At 44.0% G+C, this 26,205-nt stretch overlaps 1 protein-coding gene and 1 non-coding gene across 6 annotated transcripts in view; both read right to left on the bottom strand.

Annotated features, from left to right (window-relative positions):
• The window catches only part of NFATC3 (nuclear factor of activated T cells 3), a 159,483-nt gene that overhangs the window by 22,336 nt on the left and 110,942 nt on the right, over positions 1-26,205 (bottom strand). For 3 of the 5 annotated variants that reach the window (XM_033219765.1, XM_033219764.1, XM_033219766.1), the window contains exon 9: positions 18,433-19,440. The exons of 1 other annotated variant lie outside the window; for it this stretch is intronic. In XM_033219765.1, coding sequence (XP_033075656.1) covers positions 18,433-19,440 — 1,008 coding nt within the window. Of the gene's footprint in view, positions 1-18,432; positions 19,441-23,762; positions 23,877-26,205 lie in introns of those variants that run through there. One more of the 5 variants, XR_004439242.1, reaches the window with a different exon arrangement.
• Positions 20,785-20,919, bottom strand: LOC117088897. Its single transcript, XR_004439412.1, has one exon. It is a non-coding gene; the product is annotated as a small nucleolar RNA SNORA48 (small nucleolar RNA).

Genomic DNA, 26,205 nt, shown 5'->3' with positions numbered 1-26,205 from the left:
GCCAGAGTTCTATTTGTTCACTTCTTGCATTTGAAGTACTCTTCAACTACTATGCAACTGCAACCAACCACTTTATGGGGTTTTCCCTTTCTGTCAATTTTACAGAGACCTAACCATTCCCCCTAGTTTCTTGCCATCAACCTTAATTAGGTTGATTTGGTGTTCAGCACAAAGACCCTCTATGAATTTGACATAGGCTCATCACAGTTGGATGCAAACACACAAAAGATGGGCCTGACGCTTCGGCAGCTTCGCGAATTCCACGTGCCAGGCCATCATGGGTGAGAACAGTCTTCAACACCTCTTGTAAAGCAGTATTAACGTCCACTACACCTCCAGCAAAAACGCCTTCCTTGGCCATGGTGGTGGTCTACGGGTGAAGTTGAATCGTGAACACACCCAAGCTTCTGCCTCCGCTTGACTTGGCAGTGGCAGGGAAAGAACTCTTTTTCAAGACAGGGTCTCACTCTGTTGCCCAGGCTGGAGTACAGTGGCATCCCAATCACGGCTCACTGCAGCCTCCCCCTCCTGGGTTCTAGCTATCTGCCTGCCTCATCCTCCCAAAGTGCTGGTATCACAGGTGTGAGCCACCGCGCCCAACCCATTTATCAAAATGCAATGCTCTTTCAAGATGAAAACATTCAATAAACAAAGAATAGAAGGAATTTCCTCAATATGAAAAAGGCCATATATGAAAAACCCTTAGTTCCCATCATTATCAACAAAGAACAAAAGTTTTCCCCCTAAGATCACAAAGCAAAGATGCCCACTCTTTCACCACTTCTACCAGCCTACCACTAGAAGTTCTAGCCAGAGCAATTAGGTTAGAAAAATAAATAAGGCCGGGCGCGGTGGCTCAAGCCTGTAATCCCAGCACTTTGGGAGGCCGAGACGGGCGGATCACGAGGTCAGGAGATCGAGACCATCCTGGCTAATACGGTGAAACCCTGTCTCTACTAAAAATACAAAAACTAGCCGGGCGAGGTGGCGGGCGCCTGTAGTCCCAGCTACTTGGGAGGCTGAGGCAGGAGAATGGCGGAAACCCAGGAGGCGGAGCTTGCAGTGAGCTGAGATCTGGCCACTGCACTCCAGTCCGGGCGACAGAGCGAGACTCTGCCTCAAAAAAAAAAAAAAAAAAGAAAAATAAATAAACAAATAAATAAAGGCCATCCAAATTAAAAAGGAAGAGATAAAATTATCTCTGTTCACGAACGGCATGACAGTATAAATATAAAACTGTAAAGAATCCACACAAACAAAAAAATGTTAGCACTAACAAAGTCACCGAAGTTGCAAAACATAGAATCAACACACAATATTCAGTTGTACTTCTATATACTTGGAATAAAAGGTCCAAAAAAAATTAAGAAAACAATTCTTGTTTTTGGGTTTTTTTTTTCGTTTGTCTGTTTTTGAGATGGAGTCTCAGGCTGGAGTGCAGTGCCATGATCTCGGTTCACTGCAATCTCCGCCTCCGGGTTCAAGCGATTCTGCTGCCTCAGCCCCCCGAATATCCGGGATTACAAGCATATGCCACCACACCCAGCTAATTTTTGTATTTTTAGTAGAGACAGGGTTTCCCCATGTTGGCCAGGTGGGCCCATGTTAGCCAGGCTGGTCTTGAACTCCTGACCTCAGGTGATCCGCCTGCCTCGGCCTCCCAAAGTGCTGGGATTACAAGTGTGAGCCCCCACGCCTGACCTTAAGAAAAACAATTAAACTTACAGTAGCATCAAAAATAATAAAATACTTAGGAATTAATAAAAGAGGTATAAGATTTCTACATTGAAAACTAGGCCGGGCGTGGTGGCTCATGCCTGTAATCCTTGCACTTTGGGAGGCTGAGGCGGGTGGCTCACCTGAGGTCAGGAGTTTGAGACCAGCCTGGCCAACATGGCGAAACCCCATCGCTAATAAAAATACAAAAAATTAGCCAGGCATGGTGGTGTGTTCCTGTAATCCCAGCAACTTGGGAGGCTGAGACAGGAGAATCGCTTGAACTCGGGAGGTGGAGGCTGCAGTGAGCCGAGATCACACCACTATACTCCAGCCTGGGTGACAGAGCCAGACTCTGTCTCAAAAAAAAAAAAAAAAAAAAAAAAGAATAAAGGATTTGGATAGACAAGCAAATATACAAATGGACAACAGGTGCATGAAAAGATGCTCAACATCATTAGTCAATAGAGAAATGCAAATCAAAATTATAATGAGATATCACTTAATACCCAGTAGGATGGCTATTATTTTAAAAATGGAAAATAACATGTGTTGGCAAGGGTATAAAGAAACTGAAAGCCTTATACATTGTAAATGTAAAATGGTGTGGCTGCTGTAGGATAAAAAAAAAAATTCAGTGGTTCCTCAAAAAGTTGAACATGGAGGCTGGGCTCGGTGGCTCACGCCTGTAATCCCAGCGCTTTGGGAGGCTGAGGAGGGCGGGTGACCTGAGGTCAGAAGATTGAGACCAGCCTGGCCAACATGGTGAAACCCCGTTTTTACTAAAAATACAAAATTAGCCTGGCTTGATGGCACACGCCTGTAATCCCAGCTACTCAGGAGGCTGAGGCATGAGAATCGCTTGAACCCAGGAGGCAGAGACTTCAGTGAGCCCAGATCGTACCACCGCACTCCAGCCTGGGTGACAGAGCGAGACTCCATCTGAAAAAGAAAGCCGAACACAGAATTACCATAGGACTCAGCAATTCCACTCTTTTTTTTTTTTTTTTTTTTTTTTTTTTTTTTTTGTTGAGACGGAGTCTTGCTCTGTCGCCCAGGCTGGAGTGCAGTGGCCGGATCTCAGCTCACTGCAAGCTCCGCCTCCCGGGTTTACGCCATTCTCCTGCCTCAGCCTCCCGAGTAGCTGGGACTACAGGCGCCCGCCACCTCGCCCGGCTAGTTTTTTGTATTTTTAGTAGAGACGGGGTTTCACTGTGTTCGCCAGGATGGTCTCGATCTCCTGACCTCGTGATCCGCCCGTCTCGGCCTCCCAAAGTGCTGGGATTACAGGCTTGAGCCACCGCGCCCAGCCAGCAATTCCACTCTTATGTAAACACCTAAAAGTACTGGAAAGAGGGACTCAAACAGTATGCATGCCAGTGTTCACAGCAGCATTATTCACAACAGCCAAGGGAGGGAAACAACACAAATTATCTTTTTTTATTGAGATGGAGTCTTGCTCTTATTGCCCAGGCTGGGGTGCAATGGCGTGGTTTCGGCTCACTGCACCCTTGCCTCCTGGGCTCAAGTAATTCTCCTGCCTCAGTCTCCCGAGTAGCTGAGATTACAGGTGCCCATCATCATGCCCAACAAATTTTTGTATTTTTAGTACAGATGGGGTTTCACCATGTTGGTCAGGCTGGTCTCGAACTCCTGACCTCAGGTGATCCACCTGCCTCAGCCTCCCAAGTGCTGGGATTATAGGCGTGAGCCACCAAGCCCTATCTTTTTTTTTTTTTTTAATATGTGTGTGTTCATCAACTTTTTCTGAGACTGGGTCTCTGTTGCCCAGGTTGGAGTGCATGGTACAATCTCAGCTCACTGCAACCTCCGTCTCCTAAGCTCATGGTGATCCTCTCATCTCAGCCTCCTGAGTAGCTGGAACTACAGGTGCACAGCAGCACATTCAGCTAATTTTTTAATTTTTTATAGACATGGGGTCTCACCATGTTGCCCAGGCTGGTCCTGAACTCCTGGGCTCAGGCAATCCACCCACCTCAGCTTCCCAACGTGCTGGGATTAGAGACGTGAGCTACCGTGCCTAGCCCCAAATTATTTTTCGCCAGATGAGTGGATAAACAAAATGTGGTGTACACACACAATTGAATATTATTCCTCCATACAGAATATTATATGTAAATAATATGCTATATAAAAATATTCCAATAGATTATTCCTCCATATGCTTACAATATGGAGGAGCCTTGAAAACATTATGCTAAGTGAGATAAGCCACAGGAAAAAGGAAAAATATTGTGTAATCCCACTTATATGAAGTATCTAGAGTAGGGAAATCATAGAGACAGAAAGCAGAGTAGCGGTTACCAGGGGCTGGGAGTCAGGAAGGAAATGAGTAGTTATTACCTAATGGTTATAGAGTTGTAATGTTTGGGTGATGAAAAAGTTCTGGAAACAGAAAGTGGTGGTGGTTATACAATATTGTGAATGTATTTAATGCCACTTAACTATATACTTAAAATGATTAAAATGGTAAATTTTAAATTTTAAACAAACTTTGGCTTTTCTCATGGGAGAACATTGTGTGAAATGACTTATTTGGTTTTCACAGCTCCAACCATTAACTCAAAGCAAGACTTGGAGGACTTTTGTAAATTCCTCTTTTAAAATTTATAAATCTGGGTACATTTAACTCATACCTCAATGAGCTAATGAACCTAACAAAGGATTTCTATAAATCAGTAAGAGGATGGATCAACAATCTAATAGAAAAGTAAGCAAATATGAACAGAGATCATAGATTTGGGAGGTGGGGGTTGCAGTGAGCCGATATGGTGCCACTGCACTCCAGCCTGGGCAGCAGAGTGAGAATCCATCTCTAAATAAATAAATAACAGTGGTACAAATATTCACAGCAGTATTTTATAGAATATTTAATGGAATACTCTATTTTAAGAATATCTTTCAAGGAAGCTCTTTTATGTTACAGTATAGAAAAATCTCCCAAGATTCTTTTTTTTTTTTTTTTTTGAGACGGAGTCTCGCTCTGTCGCCCAGGCTGGAGTGCAGTGGCCAGATCTCAGCTCACTGCAAGCTCCGCCTCCCGGGTTTACACCATTCTCCTGCCTCAGCCTCCCAAGTAGCTGGGACTACAGGCGCCCGCCACCTCGCCCGGCTAGTTTTTTTTAGTAGAGAGGGGGTTTCACCGTGTTAGCCAGGATGGTCTCGATCTCCTGACCTCGTGATCTGCCCGTCTCGGCCTCCCAAAGTGCTGGGATTACAGGCTTGAGCCACCGCGCCCGGCCTCAAGATTCTACACGGGAAATGCAAAGTATAAACTAGTATACATAATATGCTAGTAAAAATAAGGAAAAAAATATGCAACTGTTTATAAATGCACAGAATGACAACCAAGAAACTAGTAAACTCTAATTCTCCCTACAGAGTACAACGAGTATCTACCTAGAAGACAAATTTCTTTTTTTACTATGTATAATGTTGTAATTTTAGCATTTTGAACCATATGAATGTATTACTTGTTCAAAAAAATTATTATATTAAGAAACACAGGCCAGGCATGGTGGCTCACGCCTGTAATCCCAGCACTTTGGGAGGCCGAGACCAACCTGATCAACATAGTGAGAGCCCGCCTCTACAAAAAAATTTAAAAATTAGCTGGACGTGGTGGTAGGCACCTGTAGTCCCAGCTACTAGGGAGGCTGAGGTGGGAGAATTGCTGGAGCCTGGGAGTTCAAGGCTGCAGCGAGCCATGATTGTCACATTGCACTCCAGCCTGATCAACACAGCAAACTCCTGTCTCTGCTACCTCAACAAAGAAATAAACACAAATAAAATGTTAAAATTTCCATTCTACATAAAATCATCTATAGATGTTTTTAAATATACAATATGATTATCAAGAACTTAATCTGTACCACATTCTTGTAGATGTAAAGTTAAAATGCTTATAACCATCACTCTCAACTCTACCCTATCTTCCAGCATAAATGAGACTTTCACACTTTTTCTCTTGCCCAGATAGAGAGGCTAACCATAGGCTTTAGAAATATCTTAAAAACAACAACAACAACAACAAAAAAAAACAGAGCCAGGCATCTTCAAGCAGAGGAAAGCTGTTTGAGCACATTTATCTAAGTCTATCAAAAGCTATGATTGTCGGCAAGAGGTAACCTTGTAATGCCAAGGCAGAAAACTGCCACCAAACCACAAAAAGCTTGTTTAACTGATGAACCTAAAATTAAACAATTTATCTCTCATTAAAAAAATTTTTTGTTCCTCTGAATAATCCATCTTCGAAGGAACTTGAAAAAAGTATATCAATTTTAAAACAGAATACATCTTTAAGACAGGTTTTGCTATCTTACACATGGTAGCACATTAGAAAGTTACAATGCTATTGTCTTTACAGAAACAAGATTATATAAGTAATCAATTATAGCTATTTTAGAAGCCACTAAAAACACGTGAGAAAATCTACATTTCAGACAGATCTGGATTCAAATGCCTGCCCCAATTATTTGTGGCCATATAACACTGAGATGTGCTTAAGGTCTCTGAGCCACATCTATGCAAAATTAAGATTAATAATTCACATTGTTGGGAAAAATTAATGAGCTACTAGCAAAGTGCCTAGCACAGTGTTCAAAAAAAATATGAGTTTACCAAGAAACAGTAACCATAATTTATAACCTTTTCTTGTATTTTTGAGACAGAGTATCACTGTGTTGCCCAGCCTGGAGTGCAGTGGCATGATCTTGGCTCACTGCAACCACCGCCACCCAGGTTCAAGTGATTCTCCTGCCTCAGCCTCATAAGTAGCTGAAATTACAGGCGTTCACCACCATGCCTAGCTAAGTTTTACTATTTTCTTTTTTTTTGAGACGGAGTCTTGCTCTGTCGCCCAGGCTGGAGTGCAGTGGCACCATCTCACCTCACTGCAACCTCTGCCTCACAGGTTCAAGCGATTCTCCTGCCTCAGTCTCCCAAGTAGCTTAGATTACAGGTGTATGCCACCACACCCGGCTAATTTTTGTATTTTTAGTAGAGACGGGGTTTCACCATGTTGGGTAGCCTGGTCTCGAACTCCTGGCCTCCAGTGATCCGCCCGCCTCAGCCTCCCAAAGCGCTGGGATTACAGCCATGAGCCATTGCGCCTGGCCCAATTTTTACTATTTTAGTAGAGATGAGGTTTCACCACGTTGGTCAGGCTGGTCTTGAACTCCTGATGTCAAATGATCCTCCCATCTTGGCCTGTCAAAGTGCTGGGATTACAGGCATAAGCCACTGCTCCCAGCCATCAACTATTTTTAAATGTACATTTTGAGGGGAACTTAGTTTGAAGACTTCTGATATGCTGCTTTAGTGGTAGCTTCTCTTGGACTTTTCCTAGCTTATGCATAAATTTATATTTTTAAATTGCATTTTATTTATTTATTTTGAGACAGGGTCTCATCTGTCACTCAGGCTTAAGTGCAGTGGCATGATCTTTGCTAATTTCAACCTCTGCCTTCCAGGCTCCAGTGATCCTCCCACCTCAGCCTCTCCAGTAGCTGGGACTATAGGTACACGCCACCACACCTGGCCTAATTTTTGTATTTTTTATAGAGACAGGGTTTCACCATGTTGCCCAGGCTGGTCTCAAACTCCTGAGCTCAAGCAATCCGCCCGCTTTTGGCCTCCCAAAGTGCTGGGATTACAGGCATGAGCCACAGCACTTGCCCATGTATAAATCTTAATGTAGGTTGATTAAAATAAATTTTTTGTTCAGAAACAATACATTCATTAAAAAAAAAAAAAGGTCAACTTATTTATGTCCATGGAAATACACAGACACATTTGATATAAAAAGTAAAAAATCTTCTCAAATGTTTGTTGTTCTTTCTTCATTAGGCCTAAAACTCAATTTTTCTTATTGTATGTCCCAGGGTGATTGTGTCTAAGGTCTTAAATTCCCATTGTGGTCCATCTCGCATAAGCCACGATTTAAAGTCTACATGGGCATTATTTACAAGACCTTTCAGCTTCTGGAATCATTCATTCTAAATATGTTTGTGGCTGTATAGTACATGCATGCTTCCCAAAAGAGGATTCGTGAGTTATCTAGTGTCCAAGTTAATAGAGAAATTTCAGCATTATCTACCTCGCTCCACTCCAGTGTCCATAGTGATTATACCTCACAGATGACACACTCTCACCACTGGCTGTGCATGGCTTTTATTTAATTTAGTTAATTAATTTATTTAAGTTTTATTATTTATTTTGAGACAGAGTTTTCCTCCTGTTGCCCAGGCTGGAGTGCAATGGCATGATCTTGGCTCACTGCAACCTCCACCTCCCGGGTTCAAGCGATTCTCCTGCCTCAGGCTCCAGAGTAGCTGGGATTACAGGCGCCTACCACCACGCCCAGCTAATTTTTTGTATTTTTAGTAGAGACAGGATTTCACTATGTTGGCCAGGCTGGTCTCCAACTCCTGACCTCAGGCGATCTGCCCACCTCAGCCTCCCAAAGTGCTGGGATTACAGGCGTGAGCCACCACGCCCGGCCTTGTTTTATTTATTTTAATAAAATAGACACCAGTGAAACCACTAACCAACAGGTGCAAGAGAACACTGACAATATTAACCTCTCTGTTCCTCCTCCATACCAGTCTCCTGCTTCCCACATCCAAGTAACCACCTGAATGTTGTGTTTATCATTCCCTTGATTTTAAAAAGCACCTGCTTTTTGAAAGCAGGCTCTTCTGCTTGTCTTTTACATACAGAACTGAAGCAGCTGAGGTCATGACTAGAGTCCCTGTTTACTGCTGAATTACCAAATGCCCTACATTCAGGATCAGCATGTTACCGAACAGAGCCTGCAAGTGGCAGTGTCAGTTTTCACCACAGCAGCAGGTCAGGCTATATTTAACATGCATCCTCTTCTCTGCTGAAGAGCTGCAGCTGTGGCTCTGTTAGTCTGTGAACAAGGAGGACAAGTGGGAACTGAGGGACTTTAATGGAAAGTTGTAACAGGATTCGATTAACTCAATCATAAATTAAATGGGCCTGTATTTAAACGTCTAAGACAGTCTAGTTTCACAATACTATAATAATTTTTTTTTTTTTTTGAGATGGAGTCTCGTTCTGTTGCCCAGGCTGGAGTGCAGTGGTGCCATCTCAGCTCACTGCAACCTCCACCTCCCAGGTTCAAGTGATTCTCCTATCCCAGTCTCCTAAGTAGCTGGGACTACAGGCATACACCAACACACTCAGCTTTTTTTTGTATTTTTGGTAGAGATGGGGTTTTGCCATGTTGGCCAGGCTGGACTCGAACTTCTGACCTCATGTGATACACCCACCTCAGCTTCCCAAAGTGCTGGGATTACAGGCATGAGCCACTGTGTCTGGCCGCTATAATCTTTCTTTAAAAAAACAAAAAAACAAAAAAAACCCAGTTATCTACCACACTGAATCAAATCTTAATTAAAATGTTTAAAACAGCTTGACAAATGGGCACAGTAGCTCACGCCTATAATCCCAGCACTTTGGGAGGCCAAGGTTGGGAAAATCACTTGAGCCCAGGAGTTTGAGACCAGCCTCGGCAACATGGCGAAAGCCTATCTCTACGAAAAGAACAAAAACAAACAAAAAAAAAACAAAAATAAGCCACACATGGTGGTGTGTGCCTGTAGTCCCTGCTACTTGGGGAGCTAAAGTGGGAGGATCACCTGAGTCCCGGCAGGTCAAGGCTGCAGTAAGCCATGATTGTGCCACTGCACTCCAGCCTGTGCAACAGAGTGAGACCTTGTCTCAAAATAAATTTTAAAAAGACCAGGTCATTGGCTCATGCCTGTAATCCCAGCACTTTAGGAGGCTGAGGCAGGCAGATCGCTTGAGGTCAGGAGTTCGAGACCAGCCTGGCCAACATGACTAAACTCTGTCTCAACTAAAAACACAAAAATTAGCTGGGCATGGCAGCGGGCACCTGTAACCCCAGGTACTCGGGAGGCTGAGGCAAGAGAATTGCTTGAACCTGGGAGGCAGAGGTTGCAATGAGGTGATATCGTGCCACTGCACTCCAGCCCGGGTGACAAGGGAAACTCCATCTCAAAAAATAAATAAATGAAAAACAGCTTGACAGTTTCCATATCTATTATAAAATCAACTGTAGGCTGGGCGCGGTGGCTCACGCCTGTAATCCCAGCACTTTGGGAGGCCGAGATGGGCGGATCACAAGGTCAGGAGATCGAGACCACGGTGAAACGCCCTCTCTACTAAAAATACAAAAAATTAGCCAGGCGCTGTGGTAGGCGCGCCTGTAGTCCCAGCTAGTCGGGAGCCTGAGGCAGGAGAATGGCGTGAACCCAGGAGGCGGAGCTTGCAGTGAGCCAAGATCGTGCCACTGCACTCCAGTCTGGGGGACAGAGCGAGACTCCGTCTCAAAAAAAAAAAAAAAAACAACTGTTTTAATGTTTATTGTCTGGTCCAAAAACTGCAGCATAAAAACCATAATGAACATAAATGTTTACAGAAAATTACATTTCCAGGCATACAAATTGTAAATATGAGTGAAATTCAGTGATAATTGGATAGCCGTAGAACATGCTTTTCAAGGAGGTACAATGATATATGGAGGTAGTGAAGAAAATATAAAGGCAAGAAGCAAAATAGTCATGAACTATGCCTTAATTATTTGAATAAGTTTATATTACAGCCTTCCAGGAGGACTACTTGAAAGAGAACACCACTTGGTGAAACGTCAGTACTGTGCTGCTGTTGTAACCGCCAAAGGATTATCTGCCTTGCTCCAGGAAGCCTGAGACTGAGAAATGCTTCTGGGATTCTTCTGAGCTTGGAAAGTTGATATGAGGCACCAAAATCATCTCAATGAAACTGAACAAGGATAATTATAAACTTTAGCCTTTGGTTCATCTAACACTTCATCTAATACTGAAAATCCATAATACTTTTTTTTTTTTTTTAAATAGGGTCTTGCTCTGTTGCCCAGGCAGGAGTGCAGTGGCGCCATCTCGGCTCACTGTAACCTCCGCCTCCTGGGTTCAAGCAATCCTCCCACTTCAGTCTCCTGAATAGCTGGGACTATAGGCACACATCACCATGATCAGCTAATTGTTTTTTTCCTTTTGAGACAGAGTCTCGTTCTGTCTCCAGGCTGGAGTGCAATGGCGTGATCTTGGCTCACTGCAATCTCCGCCTCCTAGGTTCAAGCAATTTCCCTGCCTCAGCCTCCTGAGTAGCTGGGACTACAGGCACATATCACCATGCTCGGCTAATTTTTTTGTATTTTAGTAGAGACGGGGTGTCATCATATTGGCCAGGATGGTCTCGATCTCCTGACCTCAGGTGATCTGCTTGCCTTGGCCTCCCATAGTGCTGGGATTACAGGCGTGAGCCACCATGCCCGACTATGCTCAGCTAATTTTTAAATTTTTAGTGGAGACAGGGTATATTGCCTAGACTGGTCTAGAACTCCTGGGCTCAAGCGATCCTCCCACCTTGGCGTCACGAAGTGCTGGGATTACAAGGCATGAGCCACTGCACCCAGCCAGAATCTATAATCTTAAGATTACCCTGGTCCCTCTCACAATCAAGTCTCTACGGAGAAAATGGCATTCTCTTTCATGTATTCTTTGTTTGACACCCATTCTAAAACCTCAACACGCTGACTAGAAACTTGATTAAACATACTGGAAAAACTCCTAGAGTCAGGAAACAGGTTTTAGTCTTTATTCTGCCATAATTCAAGTGTGTTACCCTGGATGAATACCTTAGGCTCTGTGTAAAATTCAGATGCTTTATCCATAAACTGAGAGCTATATTAGAATATTTTCCAGCTCTATAACTATTTTGGGACAGGGTCTCATTCTGTCACCTGGGCTGGAGTGTGGTAGCATGATCACCGCTCACTGCAGCCTTGACCTCCTGGGCTCAAGCAATCTTCCCAGTCCAGCCTCCCAAGTAGCTGGGACTACAGGCACATGTTACCATGCCGAGGTAACTTTTGTAACTTTTCCAGACAGGGTTTTGCCATGTTGTCCAGGCTGTTCTCAAACTCCTGGGCTCAACGGATCTGCCTGCCTGGGCCTCCCAAAGTGGTGGGACTACAAGCAAGAGCCACCATGCACAGACTATAACTCTTGAAATTCTGAGCTGAGTTACACTACTGTCTTCTCTAGTAAATGTCACTGAATTTATAATAAAAAATTGATGTTAAACGTCCACATTTCTAAAAGTAATAGTCAACTAATACATGAATGATTCCTAAGAGATTGCATCTTTTTTTTTTTTTTTTTTTTGAGACAGAGTCTTGCTCTGTCGCCCAGGCTGGAGTGCAGTGGCCGGATCTCAGCTCACTGCAAGCTCTGCCTCCCGGGTTTATGCCATTCTCCTGTCTCAGCCTCCCGAGTAGCTGGGACTACAGGCGCCCGCCACTTCGCCCAGCTAGTTTTTTGTATTTTTTTTTTTTTTTTTTTTAGTAGAGACGGGTTTCAACATGTTAGCCAGGTTGGTCTCGATCTCCTGACCTCGTGATCCACCCGTCTTGGCCTCCCAAAGTGCTGGGATTACAGGCTTGAGCCACTGCGCCTGGCCAAGAGATTCCATCTTACTTAAAAACTTCAAAAATTAAAGAAAGTGTGTTTTAATCTTTGATTTGGTTAAAAGAGGATATATAAATTTGAATATAAAACAGAATTAACAGAAGTTATTAGGATAAGTATCTTTAAGTAGTATAGCAAAAAAGTTTTTAAATTACTGTGTCCTCTGGTTGTAGAGTGGAAATTACTTTGGACTTAACATAATATGAAAAAGTTTTAAAAAATTGAGTTTGGGCTAACTACAAAGTTCACTTTAGTCCCTTTCAATCCTTTCTGGTATGTTCTATGACTCACAATATTTAGAGACAGGGTCTTGCTATGTTCTCCAGGCTAGCCTCAAACTAGGCGCAAGTGATCTTCCTGCCTTAGCCTTCCTTAGTAGCTAGGACGACAGGCACACACCACCATGCCTGGCTCTATGACTTTTAAAGTTAAGTATTAGCAGGGCATGGTGGCGTGTGCCTGTGGTCCCAGTTGCTCAGGAGGCTGAAGCAGGAGGATTGCTTCAGCCCAGGAGGTTGAGGATGCAGTGAGCTGTGTTCACAGCACTGCATTCCAGCCTGGGTGACAGAGTGAGATGCCATCTTCGAGAATAAAAAAATGAAATAAAGTAAAATAAAATAAAGCTAACCAGAAAGGGGACATTTGGCCAGATATGATGGCTCCTAGAACTTTGAGAGGCCAAGGTGGGAGAATTACTTGAGGCCATAAGTTCTAGACCAGCCTGGGCAGTATAGCAAGACTTCATCCTTACAAAAAATAAAAAAATTTAAAAATTAAAAATTTTAATTTTAAATTTAAATTTAAAAAGGAGATATTCCGGCCGGGCGCGGTGGCTCAAGCCTGTAATCCCAGCACTTTGGGAGGCCGAGACGGGTGGATCACGAGGTCAGGAGATCGAGACCAACCTAGCTAACACGGCGAAACCCCGTCTCTACTAAAAAATACAAAAAACTAGCCGGGCGAGTTGGCGGGCACCTGTAGTCCCAGCTACTTGGGAGGCTGAGGCAGGAGAATGGCATAAACCCGGGAGGCGGAGCTTGCAGTGAGCTGAGATCCGGCCACTGCACTCCAGCCTGGGCGACAGAGCGAGACTCCGTCTCAAAAAAAAAAAAAAAAAAAGGAGATATTCTAGTGCTATAGAGTTCAAGGTCTATGATAATTTTTTTTTTTTTTTTTTTTTTGAGATGGAGTTTCACTCTTGTTGCCTGGGCTGGAGTGCAGTGGCGCGATCTTGGCTCACTGCAACCTCCGCCTCCCAGGTTCAAGCGATTCTCCTGCTTCAGCCTCCCAAGCAGCTGGGATTACAGGCATGTGCCACCACACCAGGCTAATTTTGTGTTTTTGGTGGAGACGGGGGTTTCTCCATGTTGGTCAGCCTGGTCGAGAACTCCTGACCTCAGGTGATCTGCCTGCCTCAGCCTCCCAAAGTGCTGGGATACAGGTGTGAGCCACTGCGCCCAGCCATTTCAAGTTTTATTTTATGGATTTATGTTAAAAGGTTGTTTTTTTCTTTTTTGAGATGGAGTCTCTCACTCTGTCACCCAGGCTGGAGTGCAGTGGTGCGATCTCAGCTCACTGCAACCTTCACCTCCTGGGTTCAAGCAATTCTCCCTGCCTCAGGCTCCCAAACAGCTGGGATTACAAGCGCCTACCACCACACCCAGCTAATTTGAATTTACAGGCAGAGCTTGCAGTGAGCTGAGATCTGGCCACTGCACTCCAGTCCGGGCCACAGAGCGAGACACTGCCTCAAAAAAATAAAAATAAAAAAAAATAAAAATAAAAAAATAAAAAAAATAAAAATAAAAGGCTGCAGAACTTTAGGATTTTCTAAGCATCTAGAAATTCTATCTTCAAAGGCAAATCCAAATATCATAATAAATGAGTCAAATTAAAAATATTAAAAATTCATTTTAGGCTGGGCATGGTGGCTCTTGCCTGTAATCCCAGCACTTTGGGAGGCTGAGACAGGCAGATCACCTGAGGTCAGGAGTTCAAGACCAGCCTGGCCAACATGGCGAAACCCCATCTCTACTAAAAAATACAAAAATTAGCCAGGTGTAGTAGCGCATGCCTGTAGTCCCAGCTACTCGGGGGGCTGAAGGAGGAGAATCTCTTGAACCTGGGAGGTGGAAGTTGCAGTGAGTGGTGATTGCACCGCTGCAATCCAGCCTGGGTGATAGAGACTCCGTCTCAAAAAATAAAAATAAAAATAAAAATAAATTCATTCTGGAGCTTAAATTAAGCATCAAAAATTCAATTTGCAAAAATTATACAGCCAATAATCTAAGGTGTTCAGAAGTGCATTTTAACAAAAATTGGTCAGGTGTGGTGGCGCATGCCTGTAGTCCCAGCTACTCAGGAGGCTGAAGCGGGAGGATTGATCCCTTTCGCCAAGGAAATTGAGGCTGCAGTGAGCCAAGACTGCACTATTACGCTTCAGCCCAGGTGACAGGGTGAGACTACCATCACAAAAAAATAAAAAGAGCGCATTTCAGTTTTTTCTGTCCTTATTTTTTTTTAATTTTAGAGACAGGGTCTCACTGTATTGGCAAGATTGGACTCAAACTCCTGAGTCCAGGTGATCCTTCCATCTCACATTCCCAAGTGGCCGGGACTATAGGTGCACACCATTGTGTCCAGCTCTTCCCCCTCTGTAATTACTGCTTGGCAGCACTGAGCTTCTATCAAGTCCCCTGAGGGGTGGCAATGAGCAAATGTGATAGCTAGTCCCTGGGGGTCTACAATCTAGGAACATTTCTGGCTTTTTTTTTTGAGACAGAGTTTTGTTCTTGTCGCCGAGGCTGGAGTACAATGGCGTGATCTCAGCTCACTGCAACCTCCACCTCCTAGGTTCAAGCAATTCTCTTGTCTCAGCCTCCCAAGTAGCTGGGACTACAGGAGCCCACCACCACGCCCGCTAATTTTTTATTTTTTTGTATTTTTAGTAGAGACAGGGTTTCACCATGTTGACCGAGCTGGAACTCCTGACCTTGGGTGATCCGCTCACCTCAGCCTCCCAAAGTGCTGGGATTACAGGCGTGAACCACGGCACCTGGCCCCTTTCTTGCTTGTATGCTCTACCATAATAAAGGGGGCAAAAATAAAATTGCTTTTACAGCTGCTCTCACAGACCCCACCTTTCCAGAGCTTCTGTTTTTGCAACAAATCTCCCATATTCAAATAATGAAATACATTTTCCCAAAACTTTTCTAGAAATCTGATTTGTTGCCTATCCTACCTTCCACCCCCAAATCTCTCAACCTGTGGTAAATCAGAAAGAGCAGGTTCTAGCTTTGGGCTCTTTTTAGAAGGAAAAAATATCTTCATTGGTAAAGAAAATGAGCTAAAATGCCCTTAAAGACCCACTCAATAAATCTCCTATCTTCAGTTATATCACAAATGAGTGACTCAAGGTCTCACTCCTTGTTTCAGGGTGAAAAGCAATGTGAAGAGTTAGTCTAAAACTGCTAAAAGAAGAAACAGGTAACAATTTTAAAGCCAATATTTGCATAAGCCTTTATTTCAAATCTGTTTTGCATAAAAGTAGCAGCCTGCTCTCCATGTTTTGGTTTCATCATTTCATAGGGAGTGACACTTACGCCAGCTGTACACAAAGAACAGCAAAATGCTTAAATAGCAGAGCCCTCAAGTATGCCAAACATAGTGTGACAGATTAGATGCAGTTGTGAACATGGGTTAACGCAGTGAAATTGTGCACATGCGTTTCTGGAGAATATTCTCCAGGAATTAGAAAAACCTTGAAGGATTCCGTTTAGTACAGAGTTCTATTCTAACCACCATGGCCTGCTACTTCTGGGAGGCAGCTGTAGCGCCACAAGAAAAAGACTGGATTGATCCAGTCTCAGTTCTGCTGCTTACTAGTTGTGTGATCTTTCAAAAGTCCAACTCTGTAAATGTCACTGTCTACCTCAGAGTTTGAGGAATGATAAGATTAGATAATTAATAGAAGAATGCTATGCAAATTTTAGGTGTTGCTCTAGTTTACACATATACCTTCTGTTTACACACAAATGACCTGACATGTCCCCTCATGGCTTTAAAACCATCCTGCACTGTACCAATCACCCCATCCCCCAACCCCATCCCCATACTTCAACCCACCACAGACATATCCTTCCCTGACAAACACATCCTTCTTCTCTATTTCTGCTATATTATCTGACTTGCCTCTGATCTTCATTTACTGAAAACATACTCAGGTGACCCTTGAACAACAAAGCTTTGAGCTGCCTGGGTCCACTTATACACAGCTTTTTTCAACCAAACATGGATCTAAAAAAGAATATTCTCAAATGTGAAATCTGCATACGTGGAGAGCTTTTTAATTTTTTGAGACAGGGTCTCACTTTGCTACCCAGGCTGGAGTGCAATAGTATGCGATCAGTTCACTGAAGCCTCGAACTCCTGGGCTCAAGCGATATTCCCACTTCAGTCTTCCTAGTAGTTAGGACTACAGGCACACACCACCATACCCAGCTAATTTTTGTGTGTTTTTTTTCTGGTAGAGATGAGGTCTCATTATGTTGCCCAGGCTGGTCTCAAACTCCTAGTCTCAAGTAATCCTACCTTGGCCTCCCAAAGCACTGAGACCACAGCTGCTTTTCTTGCATGTGGGTTCCACAGGGTGACCGTGGAACTTTAGCATGCATGATTTGGTTGTACACAGGCAGTCCTAAAACCAATTCCCTGAGTACACTGAGAAATGACTATGTCCATGGAGACTGGTTTTACAACCCCCCATACCAAAATCCATGAATGCGCAAGTCCCTTATATAAAACAGCGTACCATCTGCATGTAATCTACCCACATCCCCCCTTTTAAATCATATCTACATTATTTATAATACCAAATACAATGTAAATGCTATGGGAACAGTTGTAATATTACATTGTTTAGGGAATAATGACAAGAAAAAAAAAAGTCTGTATGTACATGTCCAATACAGATGCAACCATCCATTTTCTTCCCCCAGATATTTTCAATCCACAGATGGTTGAACCCAAGGTGTGGAACCCATGCACACAGAAAGCCAACTGTACTCATCCTCCAAAACTTGGCTCAAATGTCACCTACTCACAGAAGACTTGCTGAATCCTTTCTGTGAAATCTGTTACATATCTCTGCTGATTTTTTTTTTCATCTGAGGCAGGGTCTCACTCTATATCACCCAAGCTGGAGTGCAGTGGCATGATCACAGCTCACTGCAGCCTCAACCTCTCTGGCTCAGGTGATCCTCCCACCTCAGCCTCCTGGTTAGCTAGGACTATAGGCCCATACCACTATGCCTGGTTAATTTTTTGTATTTTGTTTTGTAGACATGGGGCTCTGCCATGTTGCCCAGGCTGGTCTTGCAGTTCTGGGCTCAAGCGATCCACCCGCCTCAGCCTTCCAAAGTGCTGGGATTATAGGTGAATCACTGCACCCGGCCGAGATCTCTATCTTAATACATCCTTCGTATTCCCAGCATCTAGCTTCATCTTGCAAAAGGACAGGATTCAGTAATATTTATGGAACTAACGACCTTGAATTCCATTCTCTAGACACTGTGATCTCACTATATATTCTGGAAAAAAAGATGCTGTATTCAGCAACAGATATTAGTGGCAAAGCAGATGCTAAGGCATGGATTTTCATATCTATCCTCAAAGTTATATATATATATATAAATTTTTTTTTCCCCTCGAGATGGAGTCTTGCTGTGTTGCCCAGGCTGGAGTGCAATGGTGTGATCTTGGCTCCCTGCAACCTCCACCTCCCAGGTTTAAGCGATTCTCCTGCCTCAGCCTGCCGAGTAGCTGGGATTATAGGCATGCACCACCATGCCCGGCTAATTTTTTGTATTTTTAGTAGAGACAGGGTTTCATCATGTTGGCCAGGCTGGTCTCAAACTCCTGACCTTGTGATTCACCCGCCTCAGCCTTCCAAAGTGCTGGGATACAGGTGTGAGCCGCCGTGCCAGGCAAAATTATATATTAACATATATTTCTAATAACAACTTATTTAAAAGCCCAACCATATGCCAATAAGCAATCCACAGAAACTTTTCCATGACACTTGGGAAAATAAAGTTCCTGAATCTACACTATTTCAAGAACATATCATAGATGAACTTACCATCATCTAAAGTGATGTCCTGCAGACCAATGGTTGCAAAGTTAGGCTCCCGATCTTCTGGTTCAGGTTTAATGCTCACAGTTGCCCCATCAGGTGGAAATGAAGCTGGATCACACAAACTGTGACATATTAAGGATGAAGGTGCAGAAAGACCCCCCTGGCCTGTACTTTGTGCTTGACTTGAGTGCTGTCCAGAATGCATTCTGGTAGCTCGAGACGGTGATGAGGCAGTTCCTGAGCTAGGAGATTGGTAAGGCAAAGACTGAAGCTGAGGAGACGGTGGCCCAGAAAGTGGTGAACTAGCCAAGGGATGAGAAGCTGCTGGGGAAGCTGTTGTAGCAGACCCTGAATGTGAAGGACCATATGTAATAGGTTGTAACTGAGAAGAAGGCTGACCGGTAATCTGGTCAGCCACTGGAGAAGAAAGAGATCTTTGTCCTGTATTTGAACAATGATATCCCATTGATTGTAGATGAGGCAGGGTATGCACAGAATGAGGTGTACGGGCTAAGAGATGTCCCGTTGAGCCTGAATTTGAAGAATGAAATGGTATGGATGACAGTGGTTGACAGCCAAGATTCACTAAACCAGGAAGAGTTGCATCCTGCTGAAACAAAACTGAATCAAATTCTTGACTAGAGGCAGCATTAATAGGAAGACAAGTTGGTCCATTGTACACAACGTTAGTTTGCATAGGCTGATAGGAAGACCCCACAGGAGGTGTTGGTGTGACTTGAAAAGGCTGGTGTACAACTGGAGAAGGAATCATATGCTGTTCTTTACTAGCACTCTCATCTCTACACTGCAACTGTGGCAGATGGGATGAGGTCACCATGGATGCATATGTTTGCGGGATGGAACAAACCAAACTTCTCTGTGCTGACAGTACACTGTCATGTGAATGCCCTGAATCAGAGGAAGGCCTCTGGGTCTGAGCAGGATGAGGCACAGGCAAAGATGGAACTGAAGACAAATCAATCTCTTCTCTGTGTTCTTGCTTCATCAAAACTGAAAATAAAATGATTAAAGCAAATATTATTATACAATACATAAAATAATTCTGACAGGCCTTCATGTTAGGTTACACAACTACAGCATAAGCTGAGGGGCAAACTCAAATGCCTTTAAGGAACTTCATGTAAAATATCGGGTATTTCTCTGTGTATGTGTAGACGTACATATATATGTATACACATACACGTTTTGCTTGTGTATAATATGAATATCTTTGGGAAGAGGCACAATAAACTATGCTAGAGTCACTGCTAGGAAGGAAAACTAGGTGACTAAAGGACAGAATTCGGAGGTTTACTTTTTTCTACATACTTTTTTAGTCTTTTGAATGTTTTTCACTGTGTATTTATTACCTATTCAAAATTAAGTAACTAAAACAACAAATAAAGCCCTAGGGCCTAATAAAGTATTGAATTTGGGATCTCTGATCGGAAGCCTACCAATCTGGTTTTACATGTTGCATCACACACCAGAAACCATTACTCGGACATTCATAGAACTTCTGCTTTACAATGGTTCTCACATACATCTCACTTGATCCTCTGCCATCATGTGGGATTCAAAAAAATTACTAAAATCCACAAAAAAACCTAACAAATACATTCTGCAAAGTTGCAGGATACAAAATCAACATACAAAAATAATGTTATATTTCTATAAACTAGCAATAAACATCTGAATAAAAATTCAGAAAACAATTTCTTTTTTTGCTTTTGGGAGACAGGGTCTCACTCTGTTGGCCAGGCTGGAGTGCCGTGGTGCAATCTTGGTTTACTGGAGCAAGTGATCCTCCCACCTCCGCCTCCTGAATAGCTGGAATACAGGCATGCACCACCATGCTCATGCTTATTTTTTGTAGAGATGAAGTCTTACTGTGTTGCCCAGGCTGGTCTTGGACTCCCATACTCAAGCAATCTTCCCACCCCAACCTCCCAAAGTGCTGGGACTATAGACATAAGCCACTGTGCACAGCCAACAATTCCATGTATAATAACATCAAAAAATAATAAAATACTCAGAAATGATTTAACCATGGAAGGCAGGACTCATAACTGAAATCTACAAAACACTGCTGAAACAAATTAAAGAAGCCCTAAATAAATGGAAAGACATTCCAGGTTCATGGATTGAAGACTTAATATTGCTAACATGACAACACTCTCCAAAGTGATCTTTTGTCAAAAAAAATTGATGTCCTTGAGTCATATAAAGTGATCTTCAGATTCAATGTAATCCCTATCAAAGTCTCAGTGACAGTTTTTGCAGAAATAGAAAAACTCACTCTAAAATACACACGGAATCTCAAGAGATCCCAAATAGCCAACACGATCTTTTTTCCCATGTGTCCAAGGCATAAACCAGGTATGGGCACAGACCAAAAGCCAAGCTGGGATAAATAAGGCATTGATTCATCCCTGGCTTATATGAGATAGACAGCACCAACCAGACGTCACTCTACCCAAGTCAAGGACAACCAATATCATCTTGAAAAAGAACAGAGTTGGAGGAAATCAGGACTTTCTGATTTAAAAACTTACTACACAAAGCTACAATAATTAAAACAGTGTAATATTAACATATCGATAGACATAATCAATGTAATGGAATAGAGTCCAGAAATAAATCCTCACATATTTGGTCAACTAATCTTCAAACAAGGGTGCCAAAACCATTCAATGGTTTTCAACAACGGCGCCAAGAAAACTAGACATCGACATGTAAAATAATGAAGGTGGGGCTGGGTGTGGTGCCTCACACCTGTAATCTCAGCACTTTGAGAGGCCAAGGTGGGAGGATCACTTGAGGTCAGGAATTCGAGATTAGCCTGGCCAACATGATGAAACTCTGTCTCTACTAAAAACACAAAATTAGCCAGGTGTGGTGATGCACCCGTGTAATCCCAGCTACTCGGGAGGCTGAGGCTGAGGCAGGAGAGTCACTTGAACCCAGGAGGCAGAGGTTGCAGTGAAATGAGACAACGCCATTGCACTCTAGCCTGGGCCAACAACAGTGAAATTCTGTCTCAAACAAAAATAAAAATAAAAAATAAAACTTAAAAACCCTAAAAGAATCAGGCATTTGCAATTAATGATCATCCCTCCACTGGATATTGATATTGGTCGGATCCCTATTGCAAAGGCATTGCCAAAAAGGTAATAAATCCAGAAATACTTTAATAAAAAAAAAAAGCAACTATTGATGGCAGTGGTTGCCCATCTGGAGTGGCCACTGCCATGACACTGGCTGCAGTGGGCGAGGTGCTGCCAGCACTGCATGCTCCACAGAGCTGGTGAGAGCTGGGAACAGGTGGAAGCCCCACCATCTTCTGAGTTGGCAGGGCGGGAGCCTTGTACTTCCTGGGTGCAGTTGTGGCCACCCAGCTGTGGCTGCTGACCTGGGCATCCCTGTGCTCTTGGCGGGGGGAGGGGGGTGGTAGCAGGCAGAAGCCCCACCATCCTGGGTACAGCTACAGCCATTCAAACAATGGCTGCTGACCTAGGCATCTCTGCACTCTCAGGGACCCAGAAAGTCCACCTCCCCCAACAGACTCAGAGATGCCTGCTCCAGGTGCCTGGTCTCTCCCTGCTCCTGGTGCCCATTTCAATCTTGGAGGGAAGTTGAGGCCGAGCCCAGGCGATGTTGCAACCCAGCAGGGTGTGTGTATGCTTGGGGCAGTGCTGACACGCCAGCCTCCTGCTGCCTCAGCCCCCTCCAGTCTTCGGGCACTGACGGGCACAGGAGGGATGTCGAGGTAGGGGTGAGGGCAGCTCAACCCTGGTTTGCAGGCACCCCTTGACACAAACAACCTGGGCACCATGAAAAGCAACAGGAGGCAGACAGGTTCCTGGGCGCAAAGGGGTGGGTCACCAGTGAAGCCCCACCTTCAAGCTGGAGAAGGCCTGAAGCCTGGGGACTGGGCTGCCAGTCCTGCGGACCAGAGTGCAAACTTACGGTGCTTTTTCCGGGCCCACCCACGGCCACCCCATGGAACAGTTAGCAAGCACTTTCTCTCCTCTGAAGCCCATATAAAACCTGGACTCAGCCATACTCAAAAAGAAAACAAGACAACCAGCTGTGGAAAGGAGCTACCCACCCCAGGGTCTCCTCTCTGCTGAAAGCTGAGAAGACAACAGGACAACCTGCCTGTGGAGAGGAGCTACACATTCTAGAGTTTCCTCTCTGCTGAGGGCTGAACACTTGGGACACCCTGGCTGCAGAGAGGAGCTACCCTCTGTGGGTCTTCTCTGAGCTGTTCTATTGCTCAAAAAAAGCTCTTCGTCCCACTCACCCTCCATTTGTCCGTGTACCTCATTCTTCCTGGGCATAGGACAAGAACTCAGTGGGGCTGAAAGGGTTGCAACACAAACAGGGCTGAAAGAGGCCCCTTGCTCACCATGTTGGCAGCAACAAGAAGGAGAGAAGAGCTGCAGTCTTTAGGGAGCCCAGACCTAGAAGCTCCCTGAGCCAGGGCTGTGACACTCTCTTTGGGGCTCTGAGGTTCCTGGCATCTCCAAGTTTCTGGGGGACACCATGTTCCCCAGTGCCAGCCATGGAAGTTGCCTGTGGTATCCCTGGTCCAGCTGCAGCCTCACAGGGAGCCACCACCCATGCTGGTGCCTAGAGCTGCCAGCCCCTCCATAGCCAGCGTGCCGACTCCACGCTCACTCACTCACACACCCCTTCCCACTCTGCTCACCCTTGGCAGGCATGGGATCCAGGCCAGCAGCGCGAGCCACATGCAGCTTGCCAGGCCGAGTGGGCCCAGAGGGGCTGTGGGCAAAGGTGCCACTAGCCACAGGGGTTTCCAGCTGGCAAAGTGACACCTCAAGGGTCCCGTAACAATACGACTATCTAAAAATTGTATAAGTAAAATTTTAAAAGGAATTATTTGCCATAAACAAACAAAAGGTTAAAATCTCTAAATAAATAATTCATACAAATTAATGAGATAAACAAAATAACACTAACATAACAGAGATCAGGTCATACAACAGAATACTAAGAAGTTATTACAATTCTGTAAAACTCTGTCGATGAAGAAAAATTAAAATGTTCAGTTACAAAACCATATACAGGCTAGTCCCATTTCCTTTTTTTTTGGAGATGGAGTCTCGCTCTGTCGCCCAGGCTGGAGTGCAGTGGCCAGATCTCAGCTCACTGCAAGCTCTGCCTCCCGGGTTTACGCCATTCTCCCGCCTCAGCCTCCCAAGTAGCTGGGACTACAGGCGCCCGCCACCTCACCCAGCTAGTTTTTTGTATTTTTTAGTAGAGACGGAGTTTCACCGTATTAGCCAGGATGGTCTCGATCTCCTGACCTCGTGATCCGCCCATCTCGGCCTCCCAAAGTGCTGGGATTACAGGCTTGAGCCACTGCGCCCGGCTCCATTTCCATTTTTAAAAAATTTTGTTTATATGTGGATCAAAGGAATCTGGAAGGACAGAATGATAGTCTCAGAATAGAAGAGAATTTGAATTTTTTTTTTTTTTTTTTTTTTTTTTGAGACAGAGTCTTGCCCTGTTACCCAGGCTGGAGTGCAGTGGCATGATCTCAGCTCACTGCAAGCTCTGCCTCCCAGGTTCACACCATTCTCCTGCCTCAGCCTCCCCAGCAGCTGGGACTACAGGTGCACGACGCCATGCCCGGCTAATTTTTTTGTATTTTTAGTAGAGATGGGGTTTCACTGTGTTAGCCAGATGGTCTCCATCTCCTGACTTCATGATCCGCCCACCTCAGCCTCCCAAAGTGTTGGGATTACAGGCGTGAGCCACCGTGCCCAGCCGAGAATTTGAATTTTTTTTAAAAAACCTGTCTTTAAAAAAAAAGTGGCCGGGCGCGGTGGCTCAAGCCTGTAATCCCAGCACTTTGGGAGGCCGAGACGGGCGGATCACGAGGTCAGGAGATCGAGACCATCCTGGCGAACACGGTGAAACCCCGTCTCTACTAAAAAAATACAAAAAACTAGCCGGGCGAGGTGGCGGGCGCCTGTAGTCCCAGCTACTCGGGAGGCTGAGGCAGGAGAATGGCGTAAACCCGGGAGGCAGAGCTTGCAGTGAGCTGAGATCCGGCCACTGCACTCCAGCCCGGGAGATAGAGCGAGACTCCGTCTCAAAAAAAAAAAAAAAAAAAAAAAAAATTACAGTAATGTACTGGCTTTTGTAAAAATTTTATTCAAAATTTCATTTTAGAAAAATTTTATTCAAAATTTCATTTTAGAAAAAAATGAAAAAAGTTAAATGCTACAGAGAAAGACAGTAACCAACCAGAACGAGTACTATACAAACATTCCTGTGTGCCTATTCTTCTGTTAGTTTATGCCACCTGATTTGTCATCTATCAACCATAAGGGCAGTGATGAGTTATAGTGCAATCGAATGTTTTCTTTCCATTCCAGAGCTCTACCGATTTCCATTCCCAAATTAATATCCTCTAGGATTCTGCCTTTTTATTGTCCTCCCAATTCATGGGCTGAAAGGCAGCAAACTCTCCTGGTTTGCCTTTCAATTACTACCATTATGAGGTAGTAATCAAATCCCCTAATCTGCTTGACTGATTTTGCTTTTCTTATTGCAATCTGGAAAGCCCTCTTGTTTCTCATTCAGGTTAGAGTCTACAATCACTCATCTCAACAGTATTTAATAACCTTTTTGGACAGGACGTTTGCTATACTCCATTCTGGAGGAGATGCATACCTTGCCACCTGCCCTGAAGAATTTGAGTGCTACTTAAGAAAGTTAAACGGTAGGTCAACTTGTTACCAACTGGTATGAAAAACAAAAAGGGAGGAAAAAGAAAATTAAACCCCTGGGCACACCTGTAATCCCAGCACTTTGGAAGGCCGAGGCAAGTGGATTGCCTGAGGTCAGGAGTTCAAGACCAGCCTGGCCAACATGGCGAAACCCCATCTCTACTAAAAATACAAAAATCAGCCAGGGTGCCTGTAATCCCAGCTACTTGGGAGGCTGAGGCAGGAAAATCATTTGAACTTGAACCTGGGAGGCAGAGGTTGCAATGAGCCAAGATGGCACCATTGCACTCAAGCCAGAGTAACAGGGTAAGACTCTGTCTCAAAAAAAAAAAATTAAACCCCTAATTATAGGATTAATTACAATAGTATCTGTAAATTGATGATCAACATCAATGGTGCCCGTCAATCAAGTCTAGAATGTTACCAGGTTTCTGTAGAGAACTTTCTCTCTCTTTACAAAAACAATTTCAAACATTCTCCATGATTGTCCAACTGTGAAATCACCCAAGCTTCCCTCTGCTCACAATAGGACACTTTCTGTCATTTTTTGTGGAAAAAAACCTAAAGCTATCATATGCAAGCTCCTTAAACTCTCCATTACTAAACCTACAAACTTTCTTCATCTACATCCATCTCAATCCATCTTTTTTATTTTCCCTTCTGTTCCTTCTCCCCTCTAAGGCCCATTTTAAATCCTATCCCCTCTCATCTTTCCCCAAAACCTGATATTCTTTATCGTCACTGATGTTCTGTCTGTATATTCAAAACACTCTTGGTGTTTGAATCACCTTCTTCGACTTACCTCATGTAAATCTCACTCCTCAGTCACTAATTTCAGAAAAGATTAAACTGGTTCTTGACACTTTATAAAGAAAAGAAATATGGGGAAAATGGTTTTTGAAACACAAGTCTGATCACGTTACCTTTCTGTTAAAGCTCATTTTGTGTGTGTGTGTGTGTGTGTGTGACAGAGTTTCGCTCTTGTTTCCCAGGCTGGAGTGCAATGACGCAG

Source organism: Trachypithecus francoisi, unplaced genomic scaffold (genome assembly GCF_009764315.1).
Source record: "Trachypithecus francoisi isolate TF-2019V2 unplaced genomic scaffold, Tfra_2.0 Lachesis_group10, whole genome shotgun sequence".
Classification (NCBI taxonomy): domain Eukaryota; kingdom Metazoa; phylum Chordata; class Mammalia; order Primates; family Cercopithecidae; genus Trachypithecus; species Trachypithecus francoisi.
The sequence above is the reverse complement of the archived record's forward strand: the minus strand, read 5'-3'. Positions and strand labels throughout refer to the sequence as shown.